At 56.0% G+C, this 25,523-nt stretch overlaps 1 protein-coding gene across 1 annotated transcript in view; it reads right to left on the reverse strand.

The window, feature by feature from the left end:
- Positions 1–12: 12 nt before the first annotated feature.
- Positions 13–25,523, reverse strand: part of LOC122210276 (NADPH--cytochrome P450 reductase) — a 29,873-nt gene continuing 4,362 nt past the window's right edge. The window contains 15 exon segments of the mRNA XM_042922900.1: positions 13–498; positions 595–680; positions 785–930; positions 1,010–1,280; positions 1,568–1,717; positions 1,830–2,011; positions 2,231–2,318; positions 2,320–2,350; positions 2,454–2,570; positions 3,509–3,607; positions 3,878–3,967; positions 4,263–4,387; positions 4,900–5,049; positions 6,381–6,509; positions 10,879–10,927. Coding sequence (XP_042778834.1) covers positions 354–498; positions 595–680; positions 785–930; positions 1,010–1,280; positions 1,568–1,717; positions 1,830–2,011; positions 2,231–2,318; positions 2,320–2,350; positions 2,454–2,570; positions 3,509–3,607; positions 3,878–3,967; positions 4,263–4,387; positions 4,900–5,049; positions 6,381–6,509; positions 10,879–10,927 — 1,858 coding nt within the window. The 3' untranslated portion in view covers positions 13–353.

Consider the following 25,523-nt stretch of genomic DNA (forward strand, 5'->3'; position numbering starts at 1 on the left):
TACCAGTCAAAATACAGAAAACAGAACTTTATTCCAAGGACCAGAGATTATTTAAAATTATTTACAGTCATTGAAAATAATGCGGAGGGGCTGGGCCCCAGCTCAGCTGAGAAGAGCCCCTTCTGTACAGCCACCAAGGGCCGGAGATGTTCACAAAACACAGGCCCTGGTCTCCCCTGACCACATGCCCTGGGGCCGGGGTGCGCCAGAGGGTGCATCTGGGGCCTGGACCGGTCCCTCGGCCCACCTCCCGTGGCAAGAAACCAGCCAGGAGACTGGCAGAAGGGAGCGAGGAAGGTGATTACAGGGAAAAAGCAAGTCTGTGGGGCTTGAGGGGCAGGGCCGGGCCGCCCCTAGCTCCACACGTCCAGGGAGTAGCGGCCCTTGGTCATCAGCTTCTTGATGTAGTCCACGGCCTGGGCGTGCTCCATGGCCCCCACCTCGGCCACGATGTCGTAGAAGGTGTTCTGCACATCCCTTGCCATGTTCCGAGCATCCCTGGGGCAGGATGGAGGTGGCACTGGGCAAGGGGCCCCCCCCAACCCTGGGCAGGCAAGCCCCACCCCGCCCCTCCCCTCCTCTGCCCCCACTCACCCGCAGACGTAGATGTGGGCACCCCCGTCGTGGATCAGCTTCCACAGGTGCTCCTTGTCCCTCTTCAGTAAGTGCTGCACGTAGACCTGGGGGGGGGGGGGGGGGGGGGGGGGGGACAGAGGTGGCACGGTGACGAGGCGGGTCCCGCGGCCCTGAGGCCCAGCCCAGAGGGGCCCCCCCGAGGCCTCACCTTGTGGGGCTGCTCCCGAGAGAAGGCCACGTTGAGCTGGGTGAGGGAGCCGTCCTTGTGGAACTGAGTCAGCTCTTCGCGGTACAGATAGTCCTCGTCAGACCGGCGGCAGCCATAGTAGAGCAGCGTCTCCCCCACATCCTTGCCTGGGGCGGCGGGCAGGGGTGAGCAGGTACCCAGGCACACGGAGCCCCACGGAACCCCACCCCGTGCCCACACACTTACCCTGCTGCCGCAGCCAGGCCCGCTCCTGGATGAAGCCTATGAAGGGTGCCACCCCTGTGCCAGGGCCCACCATGATGACAGGGGTGGTGGCCTTGAAGGGCAGGCGGAACTGGGACTTGCGCACAAACATGGGCACCAGGGCCCGGCGGCCGTTCTCCCCTGCAGGCTCCTTGGCCCGTAGCCAGCTGGTGGCCACCCCCTTGTTGATGCGGCCAGACTTGGTCTCGTACTCCACCGCCACGGCACAGATGTGCACGGAGTTGGGGTGGACCTGGTGGGAGTGGGGCAGGGGTGAAGACACCTGAGGCTCTTCTCTCCTGCCCCCCTGGCCCTGTCACCCCAGCCTCCTCAGCACGGGGGCTCTTCTCACCCTTCCTGGTGCCCAAACCTCAAAAGCCCCTTTCCAGCAGCTGTCCTGGCTGGCTCTCAACACCAGTAGAGAGCCGTTTGCAGTCTCGTGGTCCAGCCCGCTGGACATGAGGCGCTTGGGGCAGAGCTGGGGCCACAGCTCAGGGCACCCATCGGCTGTGTCCTCCCTACGTGGGCTGGGCCTCGCACCTTGGAGGACGAGGCGATGGAGTAGTAGCGGGCCTGGAGACGAGGCAGCAGCTCACACAGGTGGTCGATGGGGGGCCGCAGGGACGGGTAGTCCTGCAGGATGGCCAGGATGTGCCGCCGAGCCTCCACCACCCAGCTCAGGTACAGCTCCTGGGGAAGGCCAAATGCGGGGTGAGACCTGGAGGGGAGTGAGGGGAGGCGCCGTGGCCCAGGTGACAGGGCTGAGGTGGTGGCTCCCCGGGTGCGGTGGCAGCAGGCCTACCTTGCCCTCGCCCGAGGAGGACGCCATCTTGCGCAAGTGCTCCTGCTCAGAGGGCTCCGAGGCGTACTGTGCCAGCTCATAGAGCACATTGGTGCGTGGCGGGTTGGTGATGTCCAGGTAGTAGGTGAGGGCCGTGCGGTACGAGGTGGGGCAGGGGAAGGGGTGCTTCTTGTTGGACTCCTCTGCAGGGAGAGGGGAAAAGCATTTGGGGTTAGTGGCCGCTGCCCAGCTAATCTGTTCCAGAACCTGGAATCGTGGGGTCTTGTGTCTGAGGGCCACGAGGGCACCAGGGCTTTGGGCTTAAGCAGCTCAACCTATCTACGGCGTTGCCAGGGGCCCATTCCTGCCGGCTGCCTCGGGTCCCGGGCTGGAGGGCAGGCAGCCTCGATTCCAGGACTCACCGTCCAGATTGTTCAGGGACATGATGACGTCCAGGTCAGCACCCAAGATCTTGCCGAGCTGGCTGACCAGGGCAGAGTCATTGGCTGGGGTAAACGGCCACATGGTCCCCAGATTCATACCTAGGGTTGGTGGGGGGGTGGATTCGAGGCTCAGGAGGGGGTGGAAGGCAGGGCCCGGAAGCTCTGAGAGGGGTGGGTTGGGGGAGGGGGTGGCTGCCAGCACCTGAGTTTGGAGTCTGAGATGTCTAATTCCAGGTGCATGAGGTGTCGCTCAGTTCCCTGGTTCAGCTTCCGGTTGGTGGTGACCTCAGCCAAGAACGGATTCTTGGCATCAAAGGGGCTGGGTGGGAAAGAGAGCAGCTCAGTGATTGGCCAGGCCCTCAATCTGAATCTTCCTGCCCCCAAGGGACCCTTCTGGTTTCACAGAACACAGGGAACCTTAGAGCCAGCCTCCCAGGGCCCCAGGAAACCTCTCCAATTATGTAAAAGGTTCTCCCAACCAGATTCAAGGCAGTGCCCCCAGTGACCCCCAGAAGTGGGCAGAGCTAGGTTATCAGTGTCTCCATTTACAGATAAGGAAACTGAAGCCGGTTCCTAAATGTGGGGGAGACCCTTCATCCACTACCTGTTTGTGGGCTGAGTGCATAGGAGGACCAGGCCCCTTGTAGATGGCTCCCTATGACAGAAGGTGCCTGGGTCCTGCCTGCACAGTCACTGAAATGTTGGGTTTCCTGTTAAAGCAGGGCCACTGGTCTTAAATCCTCAGGGTGTTAGGGGGACTTTTTCCTGGGCGGCTCCAGGAATCTGGGCACCGCCCCGGGGTAAGGCAAGTCAGGGGCCCAAGAGAGGAATGCTGTTTTTGGATAAAAAGTCCAAATACTGAGGCAGGTTTTAAGAAAGTGAGTCCTTCCTGCCAGGGTTCAACCTGGACCCACAGCCATACTCCGGATGTCCTGCTCCAGGCAGTGGTAGGGGCCTCCCCACCCCCGGATACTTAGAGCAAAATGTCACATTAAGTACAAACTGAGCAAGTGTCTGTCTCCTGGTGGCCGTGCCCTGGCCTGAGGGACCCCTGGGAAGAGCCAGGGGGCAGGGCCTAGGTGCGGGTCTGCCTCTGTTCCTCTGCTCCGGGCCTTACGCCCTCCCGTGTGGTGGAGGTGAAGTCATGGGTGCTCCCACCCACACCCACTCGCGGGCAAGGGCCTGCAGGGACACACAGGACTGCCAGCCATCGGGGGCACCCACGGCCACGGGCCCCCAACCGTGCTCTCTACTCACGGTTTCTGGTTCTCGTAGCTCTTCAGTCGGCCCATCTCCCCCGTGTACACCTTGGCCACGTCTATGTCTGTGTGGACCACGAGCTCGTACTGGCGAATGCTGGCAAGGGGAGACAGGGTGAGGTGGGGAGGGTCCGGAGGATGGTGGGAGGGCTGGGGAGCCTGGGGTGCTGCAGGCTCCGAGGCGATTCTGGGAGAAGGTGAGGAAAGCCCCCCCCAGTGCCCGTCCCTTCCAGGCAAAGCCCAAGTGCCTTAACGTGGGGCCCAGGACCCCCTGGTCCAGTGACTGAGCATCTGCCAGCTTCTCCTGGCGTCCCCGCCGGAACCCAGCGGGCCAGGTCTCCCAACCCGTGTGCGGACGCACACTCACCTGGACTCCTCTCCGGTGGCTTCCACCCCGAAGTGTTCGCACACGGCCGGCCAGAACTGCTCTCGCCACGTGATGAAGTCCTCCTCCAGGCTGGCGGAAGGAGGGAATGAGGCCGGCCCCAGGGAGCCCCTCTCCCCGCCCGGCCCGAGGAGCCCCCTGGGATGGGGCCCGAGCCACCAGGTGGCGGTTGGGGCGTCTGTGCCAAGCAGGGGCGCTGGGAGCCCAGAGGACGTAGAAAAGTGAGGGGGGGGGATGGCACCGGCCTTCCCTTGCCCTCGGTGACGCCTGTACACGTGGCTTTGCGCTCCCCTCACGTGCCAGGGTCGGCCCTGACCCTGTGGGTTCCCCAGACGTGCCGGCCGGGGTCGGGGCTCCGGGCACTCACTTCCCGTCGTCATCGCCCATCCCCAGCTCGAAGATCCGCTGGGCGCCGAGCTGCTCCAGCCGCTTGTCCACATACTTGCCCATGGCATTGAAGTGCTCGTAGGTCTTGTTCCCGAGACCAAACACCTGTGTGGACCCAGGGACGGGCCTGAGGCCTGGTCAGCGGTCAGGGGTGGGTCCCCCGTGCCGCCCAAGGGTACGCCGCACCCGTGGGCCTCTACATCCTCCAGACAGCTTGCACTGTGAGGCGGGCCACCTCTGGCCCCCGGAAGTGGCTTTGTTTCAGTGGCATGCGGCCCCTAGGCCTCCCTCAACCCTGGGCGGCCAGCAGGGTCAATTCACCCTCCCCGCCCGGTGTTCCCGGCCCGGCCTACGGCGGTCAGCCTGCTTTGGTCTACCACAAATAGTGCCCCCGGAGCAAAGCGGGGCTGGGGACCCGGGAGCAGGGACTGTCAGCACTGGGGCCCAGGGCAGAAGAGAGGCCTGACCCGTGAGCAGCCCTTCCCGCCGGGTCCCCCGCTCTAAGCCTCTGTTCTGACACCTTGGCCTGCCCTGGCTCATCAGGACGAGGTGGGAACTGAGGGTCCAGAGGCACCGTAAGGTGCAGAAGCCATGGGAGAGAAGATGGGGAGGCTCACCGCATACTTGACTCCGGAGAGGTCCATATCCGTCTCCTGGAGCCAGTCGTAGAAGTCCTGTGCGTTGTCCGTGGGGTCCCCCTCGCCATAGGTGGCCATGCAGAACACCGCCAGGGAGTTCTCGATCTCCGGCAGGCTGCCCAGGTCGGCCTGGAGAGACGAGAGCAGGGCCCGGGCCCAGCGACCGTGACTGAGCCTGTGTCAGGGGTGTGCCTGATGGGATGCAGACAGGAGAGCCTAGGCCCTGCCCAGGGCGGCTGCTGTGGGATGGGAGGGAATGATTCCGTTGGGAAGGGGCACGAGCAGTCGGAGAAGGCTGCATGGAGGGGGCTGACATTTGAACCAGTGCCTTTCCAAAGGAAAGGGAACAGCAGGCACAAAAGAACATGTGTAAGGGCCTGGGTGTTGACAGGCAGAAGCAGGCTGGGTTCTGGGCACAGAACCACAGAAGGTGGTTCTGTGCACCGGGCCCTGGGGGAGAACCTCATGGTCCCACCACGTCCTGGGACCACAGCAGGGCCCGGGCTCTCACAAATTCCTAACCAGCTGCTGGCTAACTTAAAACCCAGGTCTGTGGACGGACGGGCGGCGGTGCCGGTCCCCAAGACCCAAGGGTGGGGGTAGAGCGGGTGGGGGACGGTTGGGTTTGGGAGACAGAAGAGCTCGTGTGGTGAACTCAGGAGAGACTGGTTTTGGGGGAAAGTACATCTGGCAGCAGCCCCATCAGGGGAGGAGAAAGATGGCAACTAGGACCTCTTGCCCGTCAGCCTCTTCCCTTACTGTCCACCGCGTCTATGTGGGGCTGGTGGCCTGGTTGTCATTAGCTCCCTGACCCAGAAAGAGGCAAGCAGACGGCTAGAAGTTTCTTGGGCTTTTGAGAGCTGCTTCCATGTTAGGGGAAGGGCAGAGAGCCGATCCCTTGAGGACAGTGAGCAAGGTGAGCCTGTCCCTCGGCGCCACGCTGGGGGCAGAGCACCTGGAAGGGACACTGAGTCCTTCAGACTGAGTCCAGTGGTAGCCCGAGGGAGCCACAGGTCCACGGCAAATGGGGGCCTCTACCCCCAAACCTCAGGCTCCCCGGGCCCCTCCCCAAGTGGCCAGACACACCAGTTAATGCAGCCTCATTTCAAAGCCCAGTGAAGGGCTCCCTGAGATGGCTGCAGGGGGGCGGAGGGAGAAGCGGAGACCCCTCCTCCCCAGACTGCTGAGACCCCTTCATTAACAGGCCACGCCCCCCGCCCCCCCTCTTGCATCCCCTCGCCCCGCCCTGCCCCGCCCAGAGCTGAGCTGGGAAGGCTGAGCGTGGGCGGTGCCAGGCGCCCATGCGCATGCCTGGGGCCGGCTGGCTGCCTGGACAAACGACAGGAGAGGCCCGTCCGTCCCTGTGGCTGACTCGCCCTTTACACACGTCCACGATCCGGATGCCCTGGTCAGTGCTACTGAGGGAGCCAGGAGAAGGGTCGGGAGTGGGGACTACTCACCAAGTCATACTCCTCGGGGTCTGCAGCCATGCCCCGCATCCCGTAGCGGTGCGCGTCCTTGGACAAGCGGTTGGCAAACTCTTCCGCCGTCCCCGTCTGGGAGCCGTAGAACACGATGATGTTCCTGCCCTAGGGAAGGCCAGGCACGTGGGGTCAGTGAGGGACCAAGAGCCCAGAGGCTTCTCCAGAGACTCTAGGTGGCCATAGGGTGGGCTAGGCAGGTGAGGTCTGTCCAAGGCATCCTCTTCCTTCCTGCCCCAAGTCTTCCTAAGTCACTCCGGGGCTATCGTCCCACTGCCCCAGCTACTGTGGAGGACAGTGACAAAGGCCACCCAGACATGCAGCTGCTTAAGATCACACTTTGGACAGATTTTTAAAGGACACTTTAAAAAGCACAATGTAATGTTCGGTAAAAAAAAGATGACCACGGGGCGCCTGGGTGGCTCAGTCGGTTAAGCGTCCGACTTCAGCTCAGGTCACGATCTCGCGGTCTGTGAGTTTGAGCCCCGCGTGGGGCTCTGGGCTGATGGCTCAGAGCCCGGAGCCTGTTTCTGATTCTGTGTCTCCCTCTCTCTCTGCCCCTCCCCCGTTCATGCTCTGTCTCTCTGTCTCAAAAATAAACGTTAAAAAAAAATTAAAAAAAAAAAAAAAAAGATGACCAAACAGTATTCTAGCGCAATCCAATTTTGTTCTCTATGCACAATGGTGTCCATATATACATTTATACACACGCATGCACAAGGGAAAAAAAATCTAGCAAGAAGTATACCAAGAGTCTCCAAATGGAGAATCATGGGTAAGTTTTTCCGAATACCTATTCTTTATAAAAATCTAGACAAAAGGAAAGGTGCCCAATGGGCCAGCTCCCACATTCTTCATTCCACCCTCCTCCTCCTGTGGCCTCTACAGCTGGAACTCTGCTCCCAGACTCTCAAGGTGGGGCAGCAAATTTGGCCCAGCCAATCAACGTGCTTGATGAGGTCTGGAAGGTGGAAGTGAGGTACTGGCCACCTTCTGGTCCCTTTATGTAGCCATGAGGTTTCTCAGCAGTAGGATTTCAGTGCCCTGACCCTAGAGGGGTCTCTGGTTTTTGCATGGAGCCCTACATATAGGTACAAAGGAAAAAAAAAAAAATGTATGGATTATAATTGCTTTAAAATGTCTGCATACCTTTTACATTTCCTGAATTTTCTACCAATCATTTAAAAAGGTATTTTACTTTATTAAAAATTTTTTTTTCTAATGTTTATTTTTGAGACAGAGCGTGAGCTGGGGAGGGGCAGAGAGAGAGGGAGACACAGAATCCAAAGCAGGCTCCAGGCTCTGAGCTGTCAGCACGGAGCCCGACGCCATGAACCGCAAGATCATGACCTGAGCCGAAGTCGGACACTTAATGGACTGAGCCACTCAGGCACCCCTAAAAAGTTATTTTAAAATAATAACTTACAAAAACTACTTTATAAAAAAGAAAGGCTTATAGAATATCAGGCTAAGGGGACAAAACAGGATATAAAACAGCAGCTAAATGTTTACAGCAGCATCAAAACATATGAAGAACTTCAAAATAAGCCTTAAAAGGAGCGCCGGGTAGTTCAGCCGGTTAAACGTCTGACTCTTGGTTTTGCCTCCAGTCACGATCTCAAGGTTTGTGGGTTCAAGTCCCATGCGGGCTCCACACCAGCAGTGCGGACGCTGCTTGTGATTTTCCTCTCGCACTCTCTCTCTGCCCCTCCCCTACTCTTTCTCTCTCAAGATAAACTTAAAAAAAAAATTAAGCCTTAGGAGGAACCTGCGAGAAGTTACGGATTAAGGGTTCAACCACAGGGAAAGGCCCTGGGTTTGCAGGGGAAGTCTCAACATAGAAGAGGTCCAGTTCTCCGTTATCGATCCAGAAATGCAACGCGAGCTGGCGAAAAATCTGAACAGCTCTTTTTACTTCCTCAAAGTGATATCAAAAAATAAATATAAGTTCATCCGCTGGAACAGGACTGAGCAGCGAAAAGGAACGAAGTGCGGATGTGCGACACAGACCGGACAAACCCTGAAGACGTGATACTAAGTGAATGGTTCCACTTACACGGAATGTCCCAAACCGGCAACTCTCCAAGGGATGCAGGCAATTAGCAAAGTGGACGAGCGGTTGCTCTGGGCTGTGGGTGGGGGTAGGAATCAGTGGGAAGTGGCTGCTAATGGCTATGGGGTGGCCATTTGGGGTGCTGAAGAGGTTCTAAAGCAGTGGTGATGGTTTGCATAAATCTGGGAAAACGTTAAAAAACACTGAAGGATATGCTTTTTTTTTTTTTTTTTTTTTTCATCTGAGAGAGCGAGTGCAGTGGAGAGGGGCAGAGGGAGACAGAGAATCCCACGCAGGCTTCTTGCTCAGCACAGAGCCCAACGTGGGGCTCGATCTCATGAACCACGAGACCATGACCTGAGCCGAAATCAAGAATCAGACGCTTGACTGACTGAGCCCCCCAGGCGCCCTGAAGTGTATACTTACTTTAAAAGGGTGACCTGTGTGGAATGCACACTGTCTCATTAAAGCTGTTACCCCAAATGCATACATATGAAATAATGGCCAGGAAAAGGGGAAGAGTTGTGGGGCTGGGGCAGAGCCTAGCAGTAAGGATTATCAAAATAAGCTTTCTAAAACCTCAGTAACTGAAACTGTAGGATACTGAACACAGAAAGCCAGATCACAGCACTGGGACAGGAAAATCTAGAAAAAGGTCCAAATACATACGGGAATTATGTACTTGATAAAAGCAGTGGAGAAAAGGCGGATGCTGTTACACGGAACTGAGCGGTGCACAAAAAGGAGCCGGACCCATGCTGCGCGGCTGACGCCGGGATAAACTCCCGGCAGACCGAACGTTAATTATGAACAAGGAAAAAGTACTAGGAAGCACCAGAAGAAAACGTGCGAGAATTCTTTCATCTCCTTAGAGTCAATGACTCCAAGTCCAGGAGTCACAGGAAGAACAATAAAGTGCACTGTGTAACTTGTACACACACACACACACACACACACACACACACACACACACACACACACAACGCCAGGTGAAAACACAAACTACTAACTGGGGAAAATATCTTTAACTCGTGTCACAAACAAGGGGTTAATCTCCCTAATAATGTTAAGGAATTCCTTGAGAAGGCTCAATCCCAACAGAAAAGTGGGCAAAAGAGTTGACCAGAGAGGGGGCGCCTGGGTGGCTCAGTCAGTGAAGCATCTGACGCTTGGATATGGTCATGATCTCACGGTTTGTGAGATCGAACCCCAAGTTGGGCTCTGCGTCGACATTGTGGAGCCTGCTTGGGATTCTCTCGGCCCCTCCCTGCTCTTGCTCTCTCTCTAAAATAAATAAACTTAAAACAAAAAAGATTTGAACAGAGAATCCATAAAGAAAGAAATGCCATCATCAGCTACAAAAATCTGCTGAAATGCATTCATAAGGAAAATGCAAATTAGAAGTGCACAGGGACACCTGCTTTTAACCTAGAAAACTGGCACTCCCCCCCCCCCCCCCGGCTCACGCAATACGCTCTACTGGCAAGGCTTTGGGGCAACGGGTTTTCTCACACACGGCTAACGAGAGTGCCCTGGTGTGAGCCGGGGTCGGGGGAGGGACAATCTGGCAGCTTCTATCACACTACAAATGCACACACCTCTGGGTCCAACGATTCTACTTCTGGGATTTTATCGTATTAGCAGATGTGGAAATTGGCCTAGAGTCAGAGCAGCATCGTTTGTAAGAGGTGAAAGTTAGGAACGGTCCGAGTGCCCACTGGCAGGGCAGTGTCCAAACAAATTCTAGGATTCACGGTCACATGATGAAATCACTACGCAGCTACAGTAAGGAACGAGGGCGGGGTCTCTGAATCGCTAGGGAAGAAACGCCAACATAGATCAGCCAAAAAAAAAAAAAAAAAAAAAAAAAAAAGAAAGCATGGTTTATAACCGTGTACGTAATAGGCCACGTTTTGTGTTTTAAAAAGATGTAAAATGAGAATCTGGGTTTTTCCCCCCGCGTGTGCATCAAGAAGCTCTAGAAAGATCCATGAAATACTAACAACGATGATGAGTGGCAGGAGAGAGGCTTTCCCCTGAATAGTTTGGGATTCCGACCATGCGCATGAGGTACTTTCTCGTAACATGTAACAAAACCGGATCAGGCTGTAGCTGCGCTCCGGCCACAGCTATGTGAGGTTTCCGTCTGCTCGTGGGCAGAGCCTGGACCGGGAGGGAGGACGAGGGACAGTCCCCAGAGTGAGAGCGAGGGGAGACCCTTACAGTCTGGTTTGTTCACCAGGTAAACATCGGAGGGTAAGGTGTCCCAGGAAAGCAGAGCACCTTTGACGCTTTGGTTAGATGAGAATGTTCTAGCCCGCTCCTCCCTCCGCTCCAGGGAAGCTGGCCTTCTGCTGGACCTCCCTCCCCCGGCTGCCAGGGCCGCGACCCCCCGCCAAGAGCACAGACACACAGAAAACTCACCGTCTTCTTCATCTTTTCCACAAAGCTGCTGTCTTTGACAGAGGGGGTCCTGAAAAACAGAAGTAGCCGATGGGCAGGGGGCACATGTGGCAGCACGGAGGGGAGCCCCAGCTCCGGCCCGAGCCGCGCCTCCGGCTGGGGGACAGGACCCTGGGCGGGGCCTCCCCGTGTCCTCTACGGCAGGCCCGAAGCCTCTGGAGACACCACCACCTTCAGAGCCAGGACCTGCGGCCCCAGACAGAGGAGAACGAGGGTGGAGGGCTTGACTCCCATCCCGCGCCATCCAGCCAACAGTTCCGATGGCCCGGTCACCCCTCTGATCCCCACAGGCTCCCAGGGCCACAGACCGGGGCAGGCAAGTCCCTTCAGAAGCTGTCCCAGCCTCGCCTGACATTCTGCTCTACACTCGGATGCACCGATTTATATGCCACTCCCTCGTGATGGCCCTCAGCATTCTGTCCCACCGCGGCCTCCAGCCACTTCCTCTGCTGACAGACCCCTGCTCCACCCCTGAACCCCCTTTCCGTCCCCCACACTGGGCCACATTACCTGTTCCCTCCTCTGTGACCACGGCACCTTCTAGAGCCCCGGACCTCGTCCTCTCCAGAGAGGAGCCCGTCTACTCTCCACTCCCTGCTGCTGGCCTCGTGCCCACTCCCTCCCATTTCCTATCCTGTCCCTTCTCTCTCTCCCTGCCCCAGGCCTGCAGGGCCAGGTAAAGATGCCCAGTGAGCCGTGCCAGGGACTCTCAGGCCTACACCAGCAAGGTGCAAAAACATACCTTTCTCTGAACGGCAAATCTTTAGATTGTGTGAAATACAGCCCGTCTAAAATATGGCTGTCTCCATTCAAAACAAAATGAGTAATGGGGCGCCTGGGTGGCTCAGTCGGTTAAGTGTCCGACTTTGGCTCAGGTCATGATCTCACAATCCGTGAGTTTGAGCCCCACGTCAGGCTCTGTGCTGACAGCTCAGAGCCCAGAGCCTGCTTTGGATTCTGTGTCTTCCTCTCTCTCTGCCCCTCCTCCGCTCTCTCTCTCTCAAATATGAACAAACGCTAAAAAAATAAAAATGAAAAAAAACCACGACACGATTAAGGAAATGAAAGGCAAGCCACAGCATGGGACAAGATGTTTGCAACTTATGTCTATCTGACAAAGGACTTGAGCTGAGAATCTCAGGAATCCCTACACGTCAATTAGGGAAAGATGAATAATCCAACAGAAAAACTGTGAAAAGACTTGAACAAGCACTTTCCTTTTTATTTATCTTTTTAAAGATTTTAAGTAATCGCTACACCCAGTGTGGGGCTCGAACCCACAACCCCGAGATTGAAAGTCATGTGTTCTTCCAACTGAGCCAGCCAGGCGCCCCTTGAACAAGCACTTTCTTAAAGACAGTCTCTAAATGGCCAAAGGACATATGGGAAGGTGCTGGACGTTAGTAGTAACCAGAGAAACGGGAAAACAAAACCCCAGTGAGCTCTGCACACGCACCAGAATGGCTACCACGGGAGAGACTGAGCGCATCACACGCAGGCAGAGCTCTGGCGGGGAGCACAGCATGGCCCAGCTGCCCTGGAACACCGTTCGGCAGTATCTCCTTAAACCTACAACCTGGCAGTTCAGTCCCTGGTAGACAGCGGGCAAAGCACATTGGTGCCTGTGCACCAAAAGCTGTGCATAGAAGGTTCCAGCAGCGTTAGACACGCGGGTGCCAAACAGGAAACAACCCTAATGATGTCCATCCGCAGGAGGACAAACAAACAGTGGCACATTTACACAATGGAATATTCTCCACCGCAGCAGTGAAAACCCACAAACAATCGGTACACACACGGGGAAGAGGGAGCCTCAGGGCGTAATGCTGAGTTCGAGGAGCCGGATGCAAGAGAAGGCACCCGTACGACTTTGTTATGCAAAGTCCCCACGCAGGAACAGGAGGCAGGACCCCGGAGGGACAGCAGGGGCGCCCGGGGTGCTCGAACAATCTGTGCCTTGATCCGGGTGGTGGTTACCCACCCCGCTCACGTGGCGAGGTCACCCTGTGTGTACCTTTCTGCAGATACTGTATCTCAAGAACACTCGCACTTACACAATTTGCTCCAAAATCCACTTTTTCCGGCAACCAAGACCCTCGGGGAGGCGGGGGTGGCAACGAGGTGGAGGGCCGAGCAGCGGCTCTGGAGCCGTGCGATTCCCAGCCTGCCACTTTGCAGCTGAGTGAACTTGAACCTCAGCCAGAACACGGGACCAACAAATACCGCTTCGGAGGCTTCTCCAAATGTCAAACGAAGAAAAAGCACAACGAGCACCCGGCACGCAGTCCGGCAAGCACGGGCTCTCGGCGGGACCCGCCGCCCACTTTACAGGAAGGCTGCCGGAGGCCTGACTCGCGGTCTGACTCCAAGGTCTTTGCTCTTTCCACTACATCCTGTGGCTTCCTGCGCGCGGGAAAGTGCAATAAAGCGAAAGCGGAGTCAGCACACACCCGCACGTGCGTGCTCACACACGTGTACACAACCTACAACCGCATAAACGTGGTATCTGCTGGGGCCAGAGGCCTGGAGTCTGTGGAAAGACCTCAGTGAAGGCTGCTTCTAAGGACGCCTCTGCCAAGCTGCTTAGACACGTGATTTTGCAGACATAAAGATAACAGACTTGCTTACTCCCCTGGGTTTCTCACTACATTGGCAGCTCCAGGACCAGAGCCACTTTTAGGGCCCCAGAGGGAAATAACATCACCTGTGGGGCCCCAGGGGCGGCAAGGCCTGGCGCCCGCCTTGGCCACTCCAGCTTCTTCCCTCCATCCCAGAGGCGCCCCGACAGGCAGCTGGGGGCCGGCTGCCCAGACCTCCCACCCGGAGATGGCCCAGCTGCCCAGCAACCCCGAGCAGGCCCTCCCTGACTCCCCGTTACCCCACCCAGCACCCCCTGGGGAAGGCCCACCCCTAATGGCGGCAGGGCCAGGGCAAGAGCAAGAATGGAGGCCCTCAGGCCGGGCCCCCCCACCCCCCACTCCGACCCGTACTCCAGAAGAATCTGGTGTCTGTCTGGACATCTCGGATCGCGTGTCCGACTTCTGTCCCTGCCCTGCCACGAGCAGCCACGTCTTCCCTGCCCTTCCGGTTTACGCTCCGCCTAAACCAGAGCGCTTGCCACCTGTGCCCACCTGTGCCCACCTGTGCGCTCACACGCATGCTCTCCCAGGACCCCGTCAGGTGAATACAGCAAGGCGCACAGGGTTGGGACTCCCACCGCGGCTCACCGTCTGAGTTCTGAGCTAGGAGAACAGACTGCCTGCATTTCAACATAAATCAAACTCAAATCCAAACTGATGCTTCCGTATCAGCCAGCTAGGTGAGCGTTTTTTGATTAGATACTCTAAGAAAAGAGCAGGCACAGAACCACATGCAATTTCCATTCATACGGTGCTGTGGGTGTTCAAGACCCACTGATCGTACGTTTTAAAAAATGGTCAGAAAGATGAAGTTTAAGAGGTGTGAATTTCTCCCCAACTGAAAAGTGGAACAAACTAAATGCATTTAGTTGACACCTAAAAAGCGCGAGGCTTGGGGGCGCCTGGGTGACTCAGTCCGTTGAGCGTCCAACTTTGGCTCAGCTCACGATCTCACGGTTCACGGGTTCAAGCCCTGTGTCGGGCTCTCTGCTGACAACTCAGAGCCTGGAGCCTGCTTCGGATTCTGTGTCTCCCTCTCTGTCCCTCCCCCACTGTGCTCTCTCTCTCTCGCTCTGTCTCAAATATAAACATTAAAAAAAATTTTTTAATACATTTTATAGTTATAAAACTGGGGGCAACTCCAATGTCTAAAAATCAGGGACAAGCTGAACAGGTTACGCAGCACAATATGACACTGTTCACTACTGAACAGGGAAGCGTGGCTCGCCTCTATGGGCGTGGAAGGATGTTCGTGATTCACTAAGTGGAAAAAAGCAGGTTATAGGATAATGCAGGCGACACGATCCCGTTTTGTTTAGAAGGGAAGGTACAGAAGCGCACATGTGATGGACGCCCGGGTGGCTCAGTCAGCTGAGCATCCGACTCTTGATTTCAGCTCAGGTCATGATCCCAGGGTGCTGGGATCAAGCCCTGGGTCAGGCTACGTGCTAAGTGTGGAGTCTGCTTTAGATTTTCTTTCTCCCTCTGCCCCTCACATGGTCTCTGAAATAAAATTAAATGCATAAACAGTTTTAATAAAAAAAGGGCACGCGTGAGCACGTTAAGGATTGTTCTCTCCCAGTGTTAAACGCCCGGGAGTCTCTTTTGTTTCCTTCTACGGCTGATTTCTACTCCTAACCCCCTCACCCCTGTTCTTCTTACAGTGAACACGTAGTGCTTCTGTAATAAGAAAATAAGAATTACATTCTAGGTTTAGAAACGTGCGTGGATATGGACAGATTTGGGAGGTTCTGTCCGATAAGGACAACTGGAATGGCTAAGTCCCGAGTAGAGACGGCATCAGAGATGCAGGGCTGAGGAACACAGAGGCCTCTGATGCAGAGCGCGTCTCCACCCTGCAGATCCCCTGGGCCTCACCGACCTCCTGCTCACCGTTGCCCTGGGTCGCCCTCCGTCTCTGCCCACAATGCCCTTTCTCTAACTTTGTCCCACGAGCTCCTATGTACCCCATCTCTGAAGACACAACATACACTTTCCTCTTCAGAGCACCCTGTTTGTCACCACCTTCAACAGGGCACAGGCCTCGGTTCAGGCCCTCGACTCCATGTTCGCGACTCATGGCTCCATCTGAGGCCTGGGGGGAGCTGTCGGGGCCTCGGCACTGGGCACCATGCCTGGCACTGGGCGCGGCCTCTGGGGCGTCAGGCCTGAGAGGCTGTTGGAGGGGTCAGGGTCTGCCATCAGCAGAAAAGCAAACTCTTGTCTCTTCTCAAGGACTGAGGTTTCCATAGAAGCCACATCTGAAGAAGGGGGGCTTGAAGACACGAGGGGTGCCCTGCCGCCCTGAGTGCCTGCGCCAGCCTCCGCCTTCCGACGGCCTCCCACCAGCTAGGGGAGAGACAGGCTCCGAGGGCCATCATGGAGGAGGGAAGGGCCCAGCCCTCCGAAGGGGAGGAGGCTCCGGTTTGAATCCTGGATCCGCCACCAACTGGGCCTGTGGTGGCATCGCAAGGCCTTGGACTTCTCTTACTGAAAACATTGAATCTTGGCTTCTGCAACGTCCCCTCCCTGTTCCTCGTACAGCATTGGGAGTGTGGTTAACTCTCAGGGATAAAGAGGGTGTTCCCTAGAAGAGAGCCACCTGGGTCACTCTGTAATTTCAAAAACGCCCAGTGGCACAAAGTGGCATGTGCTAAGACCAAAAGGGGGGACCAGACAGTCCACCCACAGGGCATCTGCCGAAACCGGGAAAGGCCTCCCAGAAGGGCTGGGCTCTATTCTCAGACAGAAAACAGATCCCAAGGGAAAGCCACGGAAACCGGGCAGCTGACAGGCTCTTGGATGAGGCCCGTGCAGCCAGTGGGGAGCTCAGCTCTGGCGGCCCAGGGGTGCGTGGCCTCTGACCCAGACGCATGGGGCCGGAATGCCAGGCTGGCGGCTCCGGGAGCCGGGGGACCCTCCAGGTCTGGCTGAGAATGTTCGAGGCGGGGAGAGATGGGCTAGCCCTCCTGCCCCTAGAGGAAGTTCTCCCAAGAAGCCTTAGCACCTCTGTGCTTCAGCCCCTGGGAAAGGAGGAATGCTCCCGTCTTTTCCCCTTGGCTCCAGGGCTGGCTTCCAGAGATCGGGGGCAGATCGCACCCCATGGCGGGAAGGGAAAGCCGAGGACACTAAGGAAGACCCCTTGCCTCCAGTCATTGGCCCGACATGACACGGTACAGTTTCCTACTGGTCACACGTGGCCTTGAGGAACAGCAGAATCCACCCTTCCACCCCCCCCACCCCTCCCACCCCCCCCCCCCACCCTGCTTCCCACAAAGCCCTGATGCCAGGCTTAAGGTGGCAGAATTCACCTGCTTGGCCTGTGCAGGTCCACACCTGAGCGCCCTCAAAAGGTCTAACCCAACCTGACAGCTTCATCCTGGGATGTGCACGTGGAACCTGATCTTCCCCAGGTGGAAGACTCGGTGACCGGGGCCTTCCTGGTTTCCAGTCCAAATCCCTTCCTTTGGAAGTGGGGAAATGCAGCCTGCAAGCCAGGACCAAAGGGGGGCTGATGGTCCTATGCCCTGCTGAGCCCCCCAGGGGACTGCTCCAACTCTGCTGGTCAACTCCACAGGGCACCCTCCTCATGCATCTGGGGTGTCCCTGTCCAGGAAGGGGCCCCCTCCCGAGGGGCATCAGCGTGGTCTGCAGCAGAGACACGTCTGGAACTGACCTTCTCAAGGTTGGCTCGTCCCGCGGAGAGGAGTACGTGCACCCCATGGTTTCTCTCCCGACCCCGACTTAAGGGAAGAGGCAGCTTCCGGCTGTCTCCGGGAAACAGGCAGGGAGCCCGCGGCTAGGAAGTCGGGCTCTGTCCATCTCTCCGCAGTGCTGGCGGGGCTGGCAGACTGGCCTGGGACTCTAAAAGTTCTCCCCAGCCCTCTCGAAGTGTCTGCTGAGCCCCTGCCTACGTCTGTCCCCACGGGCACAGGCAGGACTTGGGACTCCAGCCTGAGACCTCCCGTGATGCCCTGCGTTTGGGCGTACACCCCTCCTCCTTCTGTATGGACCGAGGGAAGGAGAAAACCTTTCCAACCCCGACTCGGGTCTCCTTGGTAACTGTTTATATCGGAGTCCTTTCTCCCTACTTCCTCCCCCTTTCCCAATTAAAAAAAAAAAAAAAAGGGAAGTCTTGAGGCTGAATAGAGCTCTTCTAGACACTAGAAGGCAGCTGTGCAGGTTGCTATGGCTGGGCTGTCTCTCCACAAAGGAAGCGGCATTGATCCCGCTGCCAGGGCGCCTCAGGATCATATTAAATTAGTTCTGGTTCCTGTCTTCCTCCCCACAAAAGAACTATGGGCAGCAGAGCCCAAGACGCGGGGCCCAGGTCACCTGGGAGCAGCATGTATGCAGAGGGCAGGCCTGCCCCCCACAAGGTGGACCCCACATTCGCTAAGGAGACATTTCCTCCCGGCGGCGGGGGGCAGCCCATCAGTGGCCCCCCAGGACAAAAAGCCAGCAGAGGAGATGGCAGCTGGGTCGGGCTTGGAGCCCAGAGACCACGCGGGTCCAATTAGAATTTTCTACTCCCAAATTGGGAGCAGGAGTCTCTCCATCCAAGCTTCAGAAGTCAACTGCGGGATGCACGAAAGGGAGGGCGGATGAAAGCACTGAGTCACTCGCATGAAGATGAACCAAGATGTCCCCGGGGTGATTCATTTCCTTTCCAGTCCCGGCAACACGCAGAGGAGTTTGGAAAACTCCGACTCGAGTGTCCTTTTCTACAGCACGGATTTCTCCTGAGACTCTCCCCTGCCCTTGGCGACACACGAGGCAGCCAGGCAGCCGCTGTGGGACAGCTGCCTTCTGGGGCCGGTGTGGTGGCCGGTTCTCCACCCCCAGGGGCAAGGAGCCTGCCACCAGAGAGGGGTGAGCCGGGGCAGGCCAGCCAGGGCTGTGGCTGAAAGCAAACGGTGTGCAAGAGCCGCCTTTTGTGAATACAAAGTGATTCCCCGGAGCTTAAATAAGAACCAGCAGGTGAACAAGGGCAGATCAGCAGGGGGCACCCCAGGAGGACACTGCCACCAGCAGTGGCTGCCCTCTGGCAGGTGGGAGGTCATGAGTCAAAGCCAAAGCAGGGAATGGGAAGTATAACTTATTGAGTGCCTACTGTATGACAGTTAGTATTCAAGGAACTCTATACTGTATTTCATTTAATCTTCCTCACCCTGCCAGATGGGCTCTTGGATTTCACAGCCAAGGGCAGCGAGGCTCCGGGGACAGTGGGAAGCCAACTCTGGGCCTGTGGAAGCCCAGAGCCACAGCAGCGCACGGCCGTGCCCATGAGCAGAGCAGACTGTGTGCCCCCATCCCACCCCGTGGGGCCAACCACCGCTGACAGGAGTCACCAGGCACACTCAGCACACTTCCCGGCCCCTCCCGGGGATCCTCGGCCCTTGTCATTTGGCATGTTCGGAGGCTCGAGGGGACTGCCGTTTCCTTCAGGCACATCCTACCATACAGCCTTCAACGCGTATCTACCAACACGCACATCAGGCCTCCACACCTGCCGTGTGTGGCCCAGGTGGCCTGCCTTCCCAACACCACAGGGCAGCACGCTGGCCTCTCCCTTCCAGCCCTACAGACCCCCGGGGCGGTGCCTCTGGAAGACTGGGTGCGGGCAGGGTCAGCGCTCTTGTGCAGGAGAGCGAGAGAGATACTGAGGTCCACGGCCCTGCTCAGGGTTATTCGCCAGTGACAGTGACAGAAAGAAGTCATCCTCTGCTCAGATGCCTTGTCTCTTGTCTCCATCGGCTTTGCCATTTGCAAATGGAGATGAGAGCCCTGTTTTACAAAAGCCCCAGCCCAGAACCCTTTCTCCGCAGCGCTGACACCTTCTGCTCTGCGTGCGCTGTTCTCCTCGGAACCTCAGGCCCCTTGCCAGTGCCCGCCGGTCAATGCCAGTGCCACTGGGTGACCTTCCTCCAAGCCACTCCAGCTGCTCTCAGGACTCTGCCCCGGTTCAGTCCTTCCCTTGGGTCCCCTTTAGTGTCAGATAAAACCCACCCCGAGGAAGGCCCGAGGCCCTGTAACATTTACCCCCAGCCTTTTCTCTCCTGTCTCAGCTCCGTGACCCCTGACCCCCTCTGTGACTCCCAACCCACTAGTAACCCTGATGCTCTCCATGACCCGACCCCCTCCATCAACCTCAGTCCCCTCCACGAGCCCCAATGCCTCTGTGACCCCCAACTCCCTTGCTGACCCCCGACTCCTTCATGATTCCCAATTCCGTCAGCGACCCTCGACTCCCTTCATGACACCTGACTCCCTCGGGGACCTCTACCTGGGCTCTGGCAGACACACCATTGCCAGCGGAGCCCTGGCTTCTGCACATGTCTCTGCTCTGTGAGCCCTGCTCTGTCTGTGCCACGGACCCTCGCCGATGTCCGCCTGTCTATGCCAACGCCAGCTTTCTACTTAGCCTCCCAGACTCAGTTTGGGGGCACCTCAATCCTGACGTGCCCACCCACGGAGGGCTGACCCTCTTCTGCATTCCCACCGCCTCTGGCAACACTCCTCTCTCCCACATGCACGAGAGCCCCCAAGGACACTGCTTACCCCTGCGCCCTGGTGCCTGGCACAGAGAGGGAACCACGGGCAGTGAGCACCGGGTGCTACTCAGCGAGGTCGAGAGGTCCACGCCTTCCTGGACAGGCCACCTTTGGAGTTGTAGGCACAAGGCAGAATGGCAAAGCCACTCCGGTCTCATCAGGGGACAGGGAGGAAGGAAAGGCAGTGAAGCTGCTCACGGTCAGGGGGGCAGTGGAAAACCCAGGCCTGCGCTTGCGGGGGCGGCGTGAATACCCCAGAGCCCCTCTTCTCGCCACTTCCCGACGGCGGGAGGCTTCAGGCACTGCCCACCCTCCGCGTCCACAGAAGCCTATCCTACACACTCTCCTCTTTGCACAACTCCTGTGTGTTTCTATTTTCACCTTCGGCAGAGCCAAGGACGTCTCTCTAGCAAGAGTGACCCTGAACTGGATGCGGACGAAGCCCGGCTCATTCTCCATCTGTCGGCACCCGCCAGACGCAGGCGGATGGAAACGAAGTTGGCGGCCTCGGCTCCTGGATTTCCTGGCCCTTCTGTCGAGAGCAAGCCCCCAGATAAAGATCACATAGGAAAATGAGCTCCTCTGTGGCTTTTCAGAAGCAAGCCCCAGTGGGATGGAATGGGCAAAATCCAGACTGTGGGAAACTGAAACAAACGATCTGGTTCTGGAACAAAAACGCTGCAGGGAAAAACCAGGGATGGAGGGGAAGCCTGTTCAGTGAGAGACTTCCTGTCATGTTGAGGAGAAGCCAGGCCCCGAAGGCTGTAGCCACATAATTCCGTTCACATGACATTTGGGAAAAGGCAAAAGTACAGGGACACAAATAAGATCATGGTCACTAGAGGTGGGGGTGGGTGGGTGTTAACTGTAAAGGGACACGGGGTGGGGGGAGGGGGTCACGGGGATTTTGGGTAAAAGGAATTTATTCAAAGTCCCTCCCCCTCCCCCCCAATCAACACTTAAAGACAAAACTCACAGGTGTTCTGCACTTGGCCCTAACTCTTTGTTTTTCTAGGTCAAGGTGCCCTACATTCTCAGAAAACAGACCCCAACTACAAAATGTATTCTCCTCTAGCCTGACCACAATCTGCATCCCAGATGAGCCCCCTCCAAAACCCTGCCACTTTCTGTTCTGCCTGGCCAAGAAGCAAGCCCCTCCCCATAACCCCCCCCCTCCCCCCGGGGCACAGCTGTGACCCTTATCACATCCTTAAAACAAAAAACAAAAAACAAAAAACGATTACAAGGTCCAGCCCGACCGGGGGTGACACCTCTCTTGATGTCTGGCCGTCCTCCCTTGGCAAGTGAATAAACTCTGTCCTGCTTGTTGCCCCACTCTTTGTGCAATTCTTTGCCGCCCACCATCACCGGCCACCCTAACACGTGCAATGTTCTAGATCTTGATCGTAACACTGGCTGCACAACCGCATACCTCTGTTAGGACTCATCTGCACATAAATTATACCTCCACATACCTGGCCCTCCGAGGGAGGGAGACTTTTAAGATTTATTTATCAACGGCAGTGCAGCTGCAATCTTGTTTAGATCCTGAGTTTTTGAAGAAGTGTGAAAAAAAATAGATACGGATCGGTCAATCAGGGAACGACAAACAAACGCTCCTGGGTGCCTGAGAGTCCCGAAGCTTGCCGCTGGCTCTCAGGGGTGTGAGGACAATGGCACAGAGTTGTGTTCAAAAAGGAGAGGAGAAGACCGAACTATTTTCACATTTCACATGAAGTGTTTCCAGTTTGCTAAGAAATCCTCATTCCTTTATTCAGGATCCACATATGACTGATTACGAAATAGGACTGCTTTAAGATAAGCCAGGAGCAGCGGGGACGGGAGGAAACGAGCCTCCACGGTGGGTGGGGGGCTGTGTTCACATCTTCTGGGCTCTGTCCTTTGGCGTTTGTTTGAAACGTTCCGCAATAAAAAGCTTTGTTTTTCTTTAAGGCACTCTCAGGCGCCAGACGTGAGGCCAGAGGTACGTGCGGAGGCCACTTGGGTGCTTCTTGCCTCCAGCAGAGCAGAGGAGGAGCCCAGCGGCCCGGGCTGGCCACCTGCTCAGCTTTACCACCACTGGCGGGCATCACCGTGGGGCCAGAGCCTCGGATTCTTTTTCAAGAGAAGCTGAAAGTCTGGGTTTGATGTGCCACCCTTTTCAGCGTTCTAATTTCAAATAATGTCGTAATTTAAAAATGTAAAACTCCCTTGGGGCGCCTGGGCGGCTCAGGCCTCTGGAGCCTGCTTCCAATTCTGTATCTCCCTCTCTCTCTGTCCCTACCCCGCTCACAGTTCTCTTTCTCTCAAAAATAAACATTAAAAAAAAATTTTTTTTTTTAATTAAAAAATAAATAAATGAAATAAAATAAATAAAAAAATGTAAAACTCCCGTGTAAGCCAAGGTCAGCCTGTGGGCCACTTTGCCCAAGAGGCAGCCACAGGTACATGTTAGTGCTAGTCCAACAGTGGACCCGGATTGGAATGGGACGCTGTCTCTGCATCATGGGAGGCAGAAATACAAATGGCCACGCGACAAGAGGGGTGCTCCACGCAGGGCGCTGTGTTACGTGTGCGAGCAAAGTGGGGGCTCCGGGGGGGTCCTGGAGCTTCAGACTCCCGTGGGAACCATCACACCCCGGGCGCCCTGCGACTAAGAGCTGCCCTAGCGTGGAATGCTCTGTCCAGAGGCACAAGCTGAGTGAAGGCTGAGGACTAAGTGTGAGTGGATGGCAAGGAGCCACTTTCGGGATTATTACCACCATCACTAAGAGAACGTGCTGCTCTCTTGAACAAGCCTTTAATTGCTATTAATATAACTCAGAAGACCTCCCTGGGGTAAACAACTATGTTTGTGGATTAAAAGGTTCAATACTGAAGGGCACCTGGGTGGTTCAGTTGTTTGAGCGTCCGACTTTGGCTCAGGTCATGATCTCACGGTTCGTGAGTTTGAGTCCCACATCAGGTTCGCTGCTGTCAGCACAGAGCCCGCTTCGGATCCTCTGTCCCCCTCGCTCTGCCCCTACCCCACTTGCACACGTGCGTGCGCTCTCTCTCTCTCTCTCTCAAAAATAATAAATATTAAAAAAATAAAAAGATAAAAGGCTCAATACTGTAAAGTGCCAATTAATTCATAGATTTGATCCAATCCCAACTAAAACCCCAGCAGGGTTTGTTTTCTCCCCGCTTTGGTTTTGGTGGACATCGACATTCTGGTCTAAAAGTTACATGGAATGTCAAGGGCCTGAAGAAGACAAAAGAATCTTAGAAGAGAACAAAGCTGGGGGACTTGGCCTACAGATTATCAAGTCCAGAGTGACTATGGGATCACAGAAAATGGAACAGTGTGGTCCCGATGAAGCAACAGAAAACAGATCCATAGGACAGAACAGTCTAGAAACTGACCCGCATACAGACAGTTACCTGATTTATATCACCAGTGACACTGAAGGGCAGTGGGAAGAGAATGGCCTTTATAACACCTCGTGCTGTGTCCAGTGGATGGATGTCCGACGGGGGAAAAATGAACCTCGAAGCACCACACACAACTTGCCAAAGCCAAGTCAACGTCAGCTGCATGGAGGTCTAAGTTTACAGGCTACACAAAGGAAGCTTTCAGAAGGAAACATAAAGAGAACGGTTTTTAGGACCATGGGATAAGTTACGATTTCTTAAACTGGACACAGAACCATCAACCGTCAAGGTTTAAGGTCAACCAAAAGGTTGAGGAATTGGGCTAAGTGTAAGTCAAGCACTTCCGCTCATCAAAAGGCACCAGTAAGAGAGTAAGGAGCAAGTCACAGAAGCGAGATCGTATCTGCAGTGCATTTATCTAACAAAGGCCTCATATCTAGACTATAAAGAACCCTGGCAAATGAACAGGGCCACCAACCCAGTGGAAGAAACGGGCAAAGTCTTGAGCAAACAGATGTTCACAAAGGTATCTAAATGGCCAATAAACATTATGACAGACAAGGTCGTAGGTCTTCAGGGAAACGCAAATCACGACGGGATGCTACTGCACGCCTGTTTGAGTGGCTACGATAAAAAAGGTGATAAAAGTAAGCGTGAGGAGGGGACGTGCCCGTGACCTGCCAGTGCCACATCACAGCACACACGGAACAGAGACACGGCCTTATGGGGACTAAAACACACCTACCAGAATGTTCACGGTAGCACTGTTTGCAACTGTTCTCCCGACCGGGAACCGTCGAAATGTCCGTCATCATCAGAAAGAATAAATCACAGATTATTCACAGAATGGAATACCAAATGCGACCAAAGAACTCCACGTAAACCTCAGAGTGCATGCTCCGTGACACAGACAACATGGGGCCATTTTGGTTACACACGTCCTTCAAACCGTGCACTACGACCCGTGTCCTTCTGTTTGCGTGTTATATACACTTCAGCAAAAAGGTGACGAACAAAACAGTCCTTCCAGAACTGAACTTCCCTCTGACCCTCCCTGGTCTCTTGCTCCTCGCCTCCCCCCGTCGGCCACGGGGACCAGAGAGACAGAGGAGTGGCGAGTGGCCTCACCCTGCTACCCACAGCTCATGCTCAGCCTTAACACGAGAAACAAAAGCCTAAGAGAAAAAGCCAGCGTCTTCCTTCTAGCAGCCTGGCCTCTCTTCTCTAGTCACCCCATCCCCTGCTGCCTGCAAAGGGTCCAAATCTCTACACTTTGGGTTTTGCTCTGCTCCCTTGCTCTGCCTACGCCCAGAGGCATCCTGTCTCCCCGTTTCCCAAACCTGCTCTGAGCAGTTGCCTGGTGCAGACTCTTCACACCCAGCCAGGCCCGCGTGTCCCATCAACTGTGCCCTCACTGTGCGAGCCCCGGGACTCCCTTTTCTGGCCTCCCCATCTCTCTCGGGCCCACGTCCTGTAGTGCCCCCCACCACCTGCCTCCCGACGACCCTCCATCCACCCCCCACGCAGTCCACGAGAGGCCCTGCTGAAATCAGGCAGCGTGGCGAAGGGGGAAGTGTGGCTTGTGGAGTCTGCAGGTGTGGCTTGATAAGCTGGCTCTGCGACTTGTAAGTGACGTGACTTGGGCAAACTCCGCGGCTACTTGCGTCTCAGCTACCTCATCGGCAAAGTGGGGTAATAAAGCCTTCCTTGTAGGGCTCTTGTGAGACAGGATGTGATATTAATAGTAAGGATAAAAGCAATAATACGTGCCATTCAAGGGCAAGGCCATGACCAAGAGCACCAGGACCTGGGCAAAGCGCTCACTGATGATGTCATTTCAGTGTCAGCCCCATGAGATAAGGACGCTTATCGTTTCCAGAGCACAGACATAAAAAAGATTAAGTCACGGCCAACGTCTTCACGTGCCTTCTAGGTGATGGAGGCAGGACTAGAACCTTTGTCACCCAAGTCTGGGCCCTAGAACATACCCCCTGCACTA

The sequence above is a fragment of the Panthera leo genome, chromosome E3 (assembly GCF_018350215.1).
Source record: "Panthera leo isolate Ple1 chromosome E3, P.leo_Ple1_pat1.1, whole genome shotgun sequence".
Classification (NCBI taxonomy): Eukaryota; Metazoa; Chordata; class Mammalia; order Carnivora; family Felidae; genus Panthera; species Panthera leo.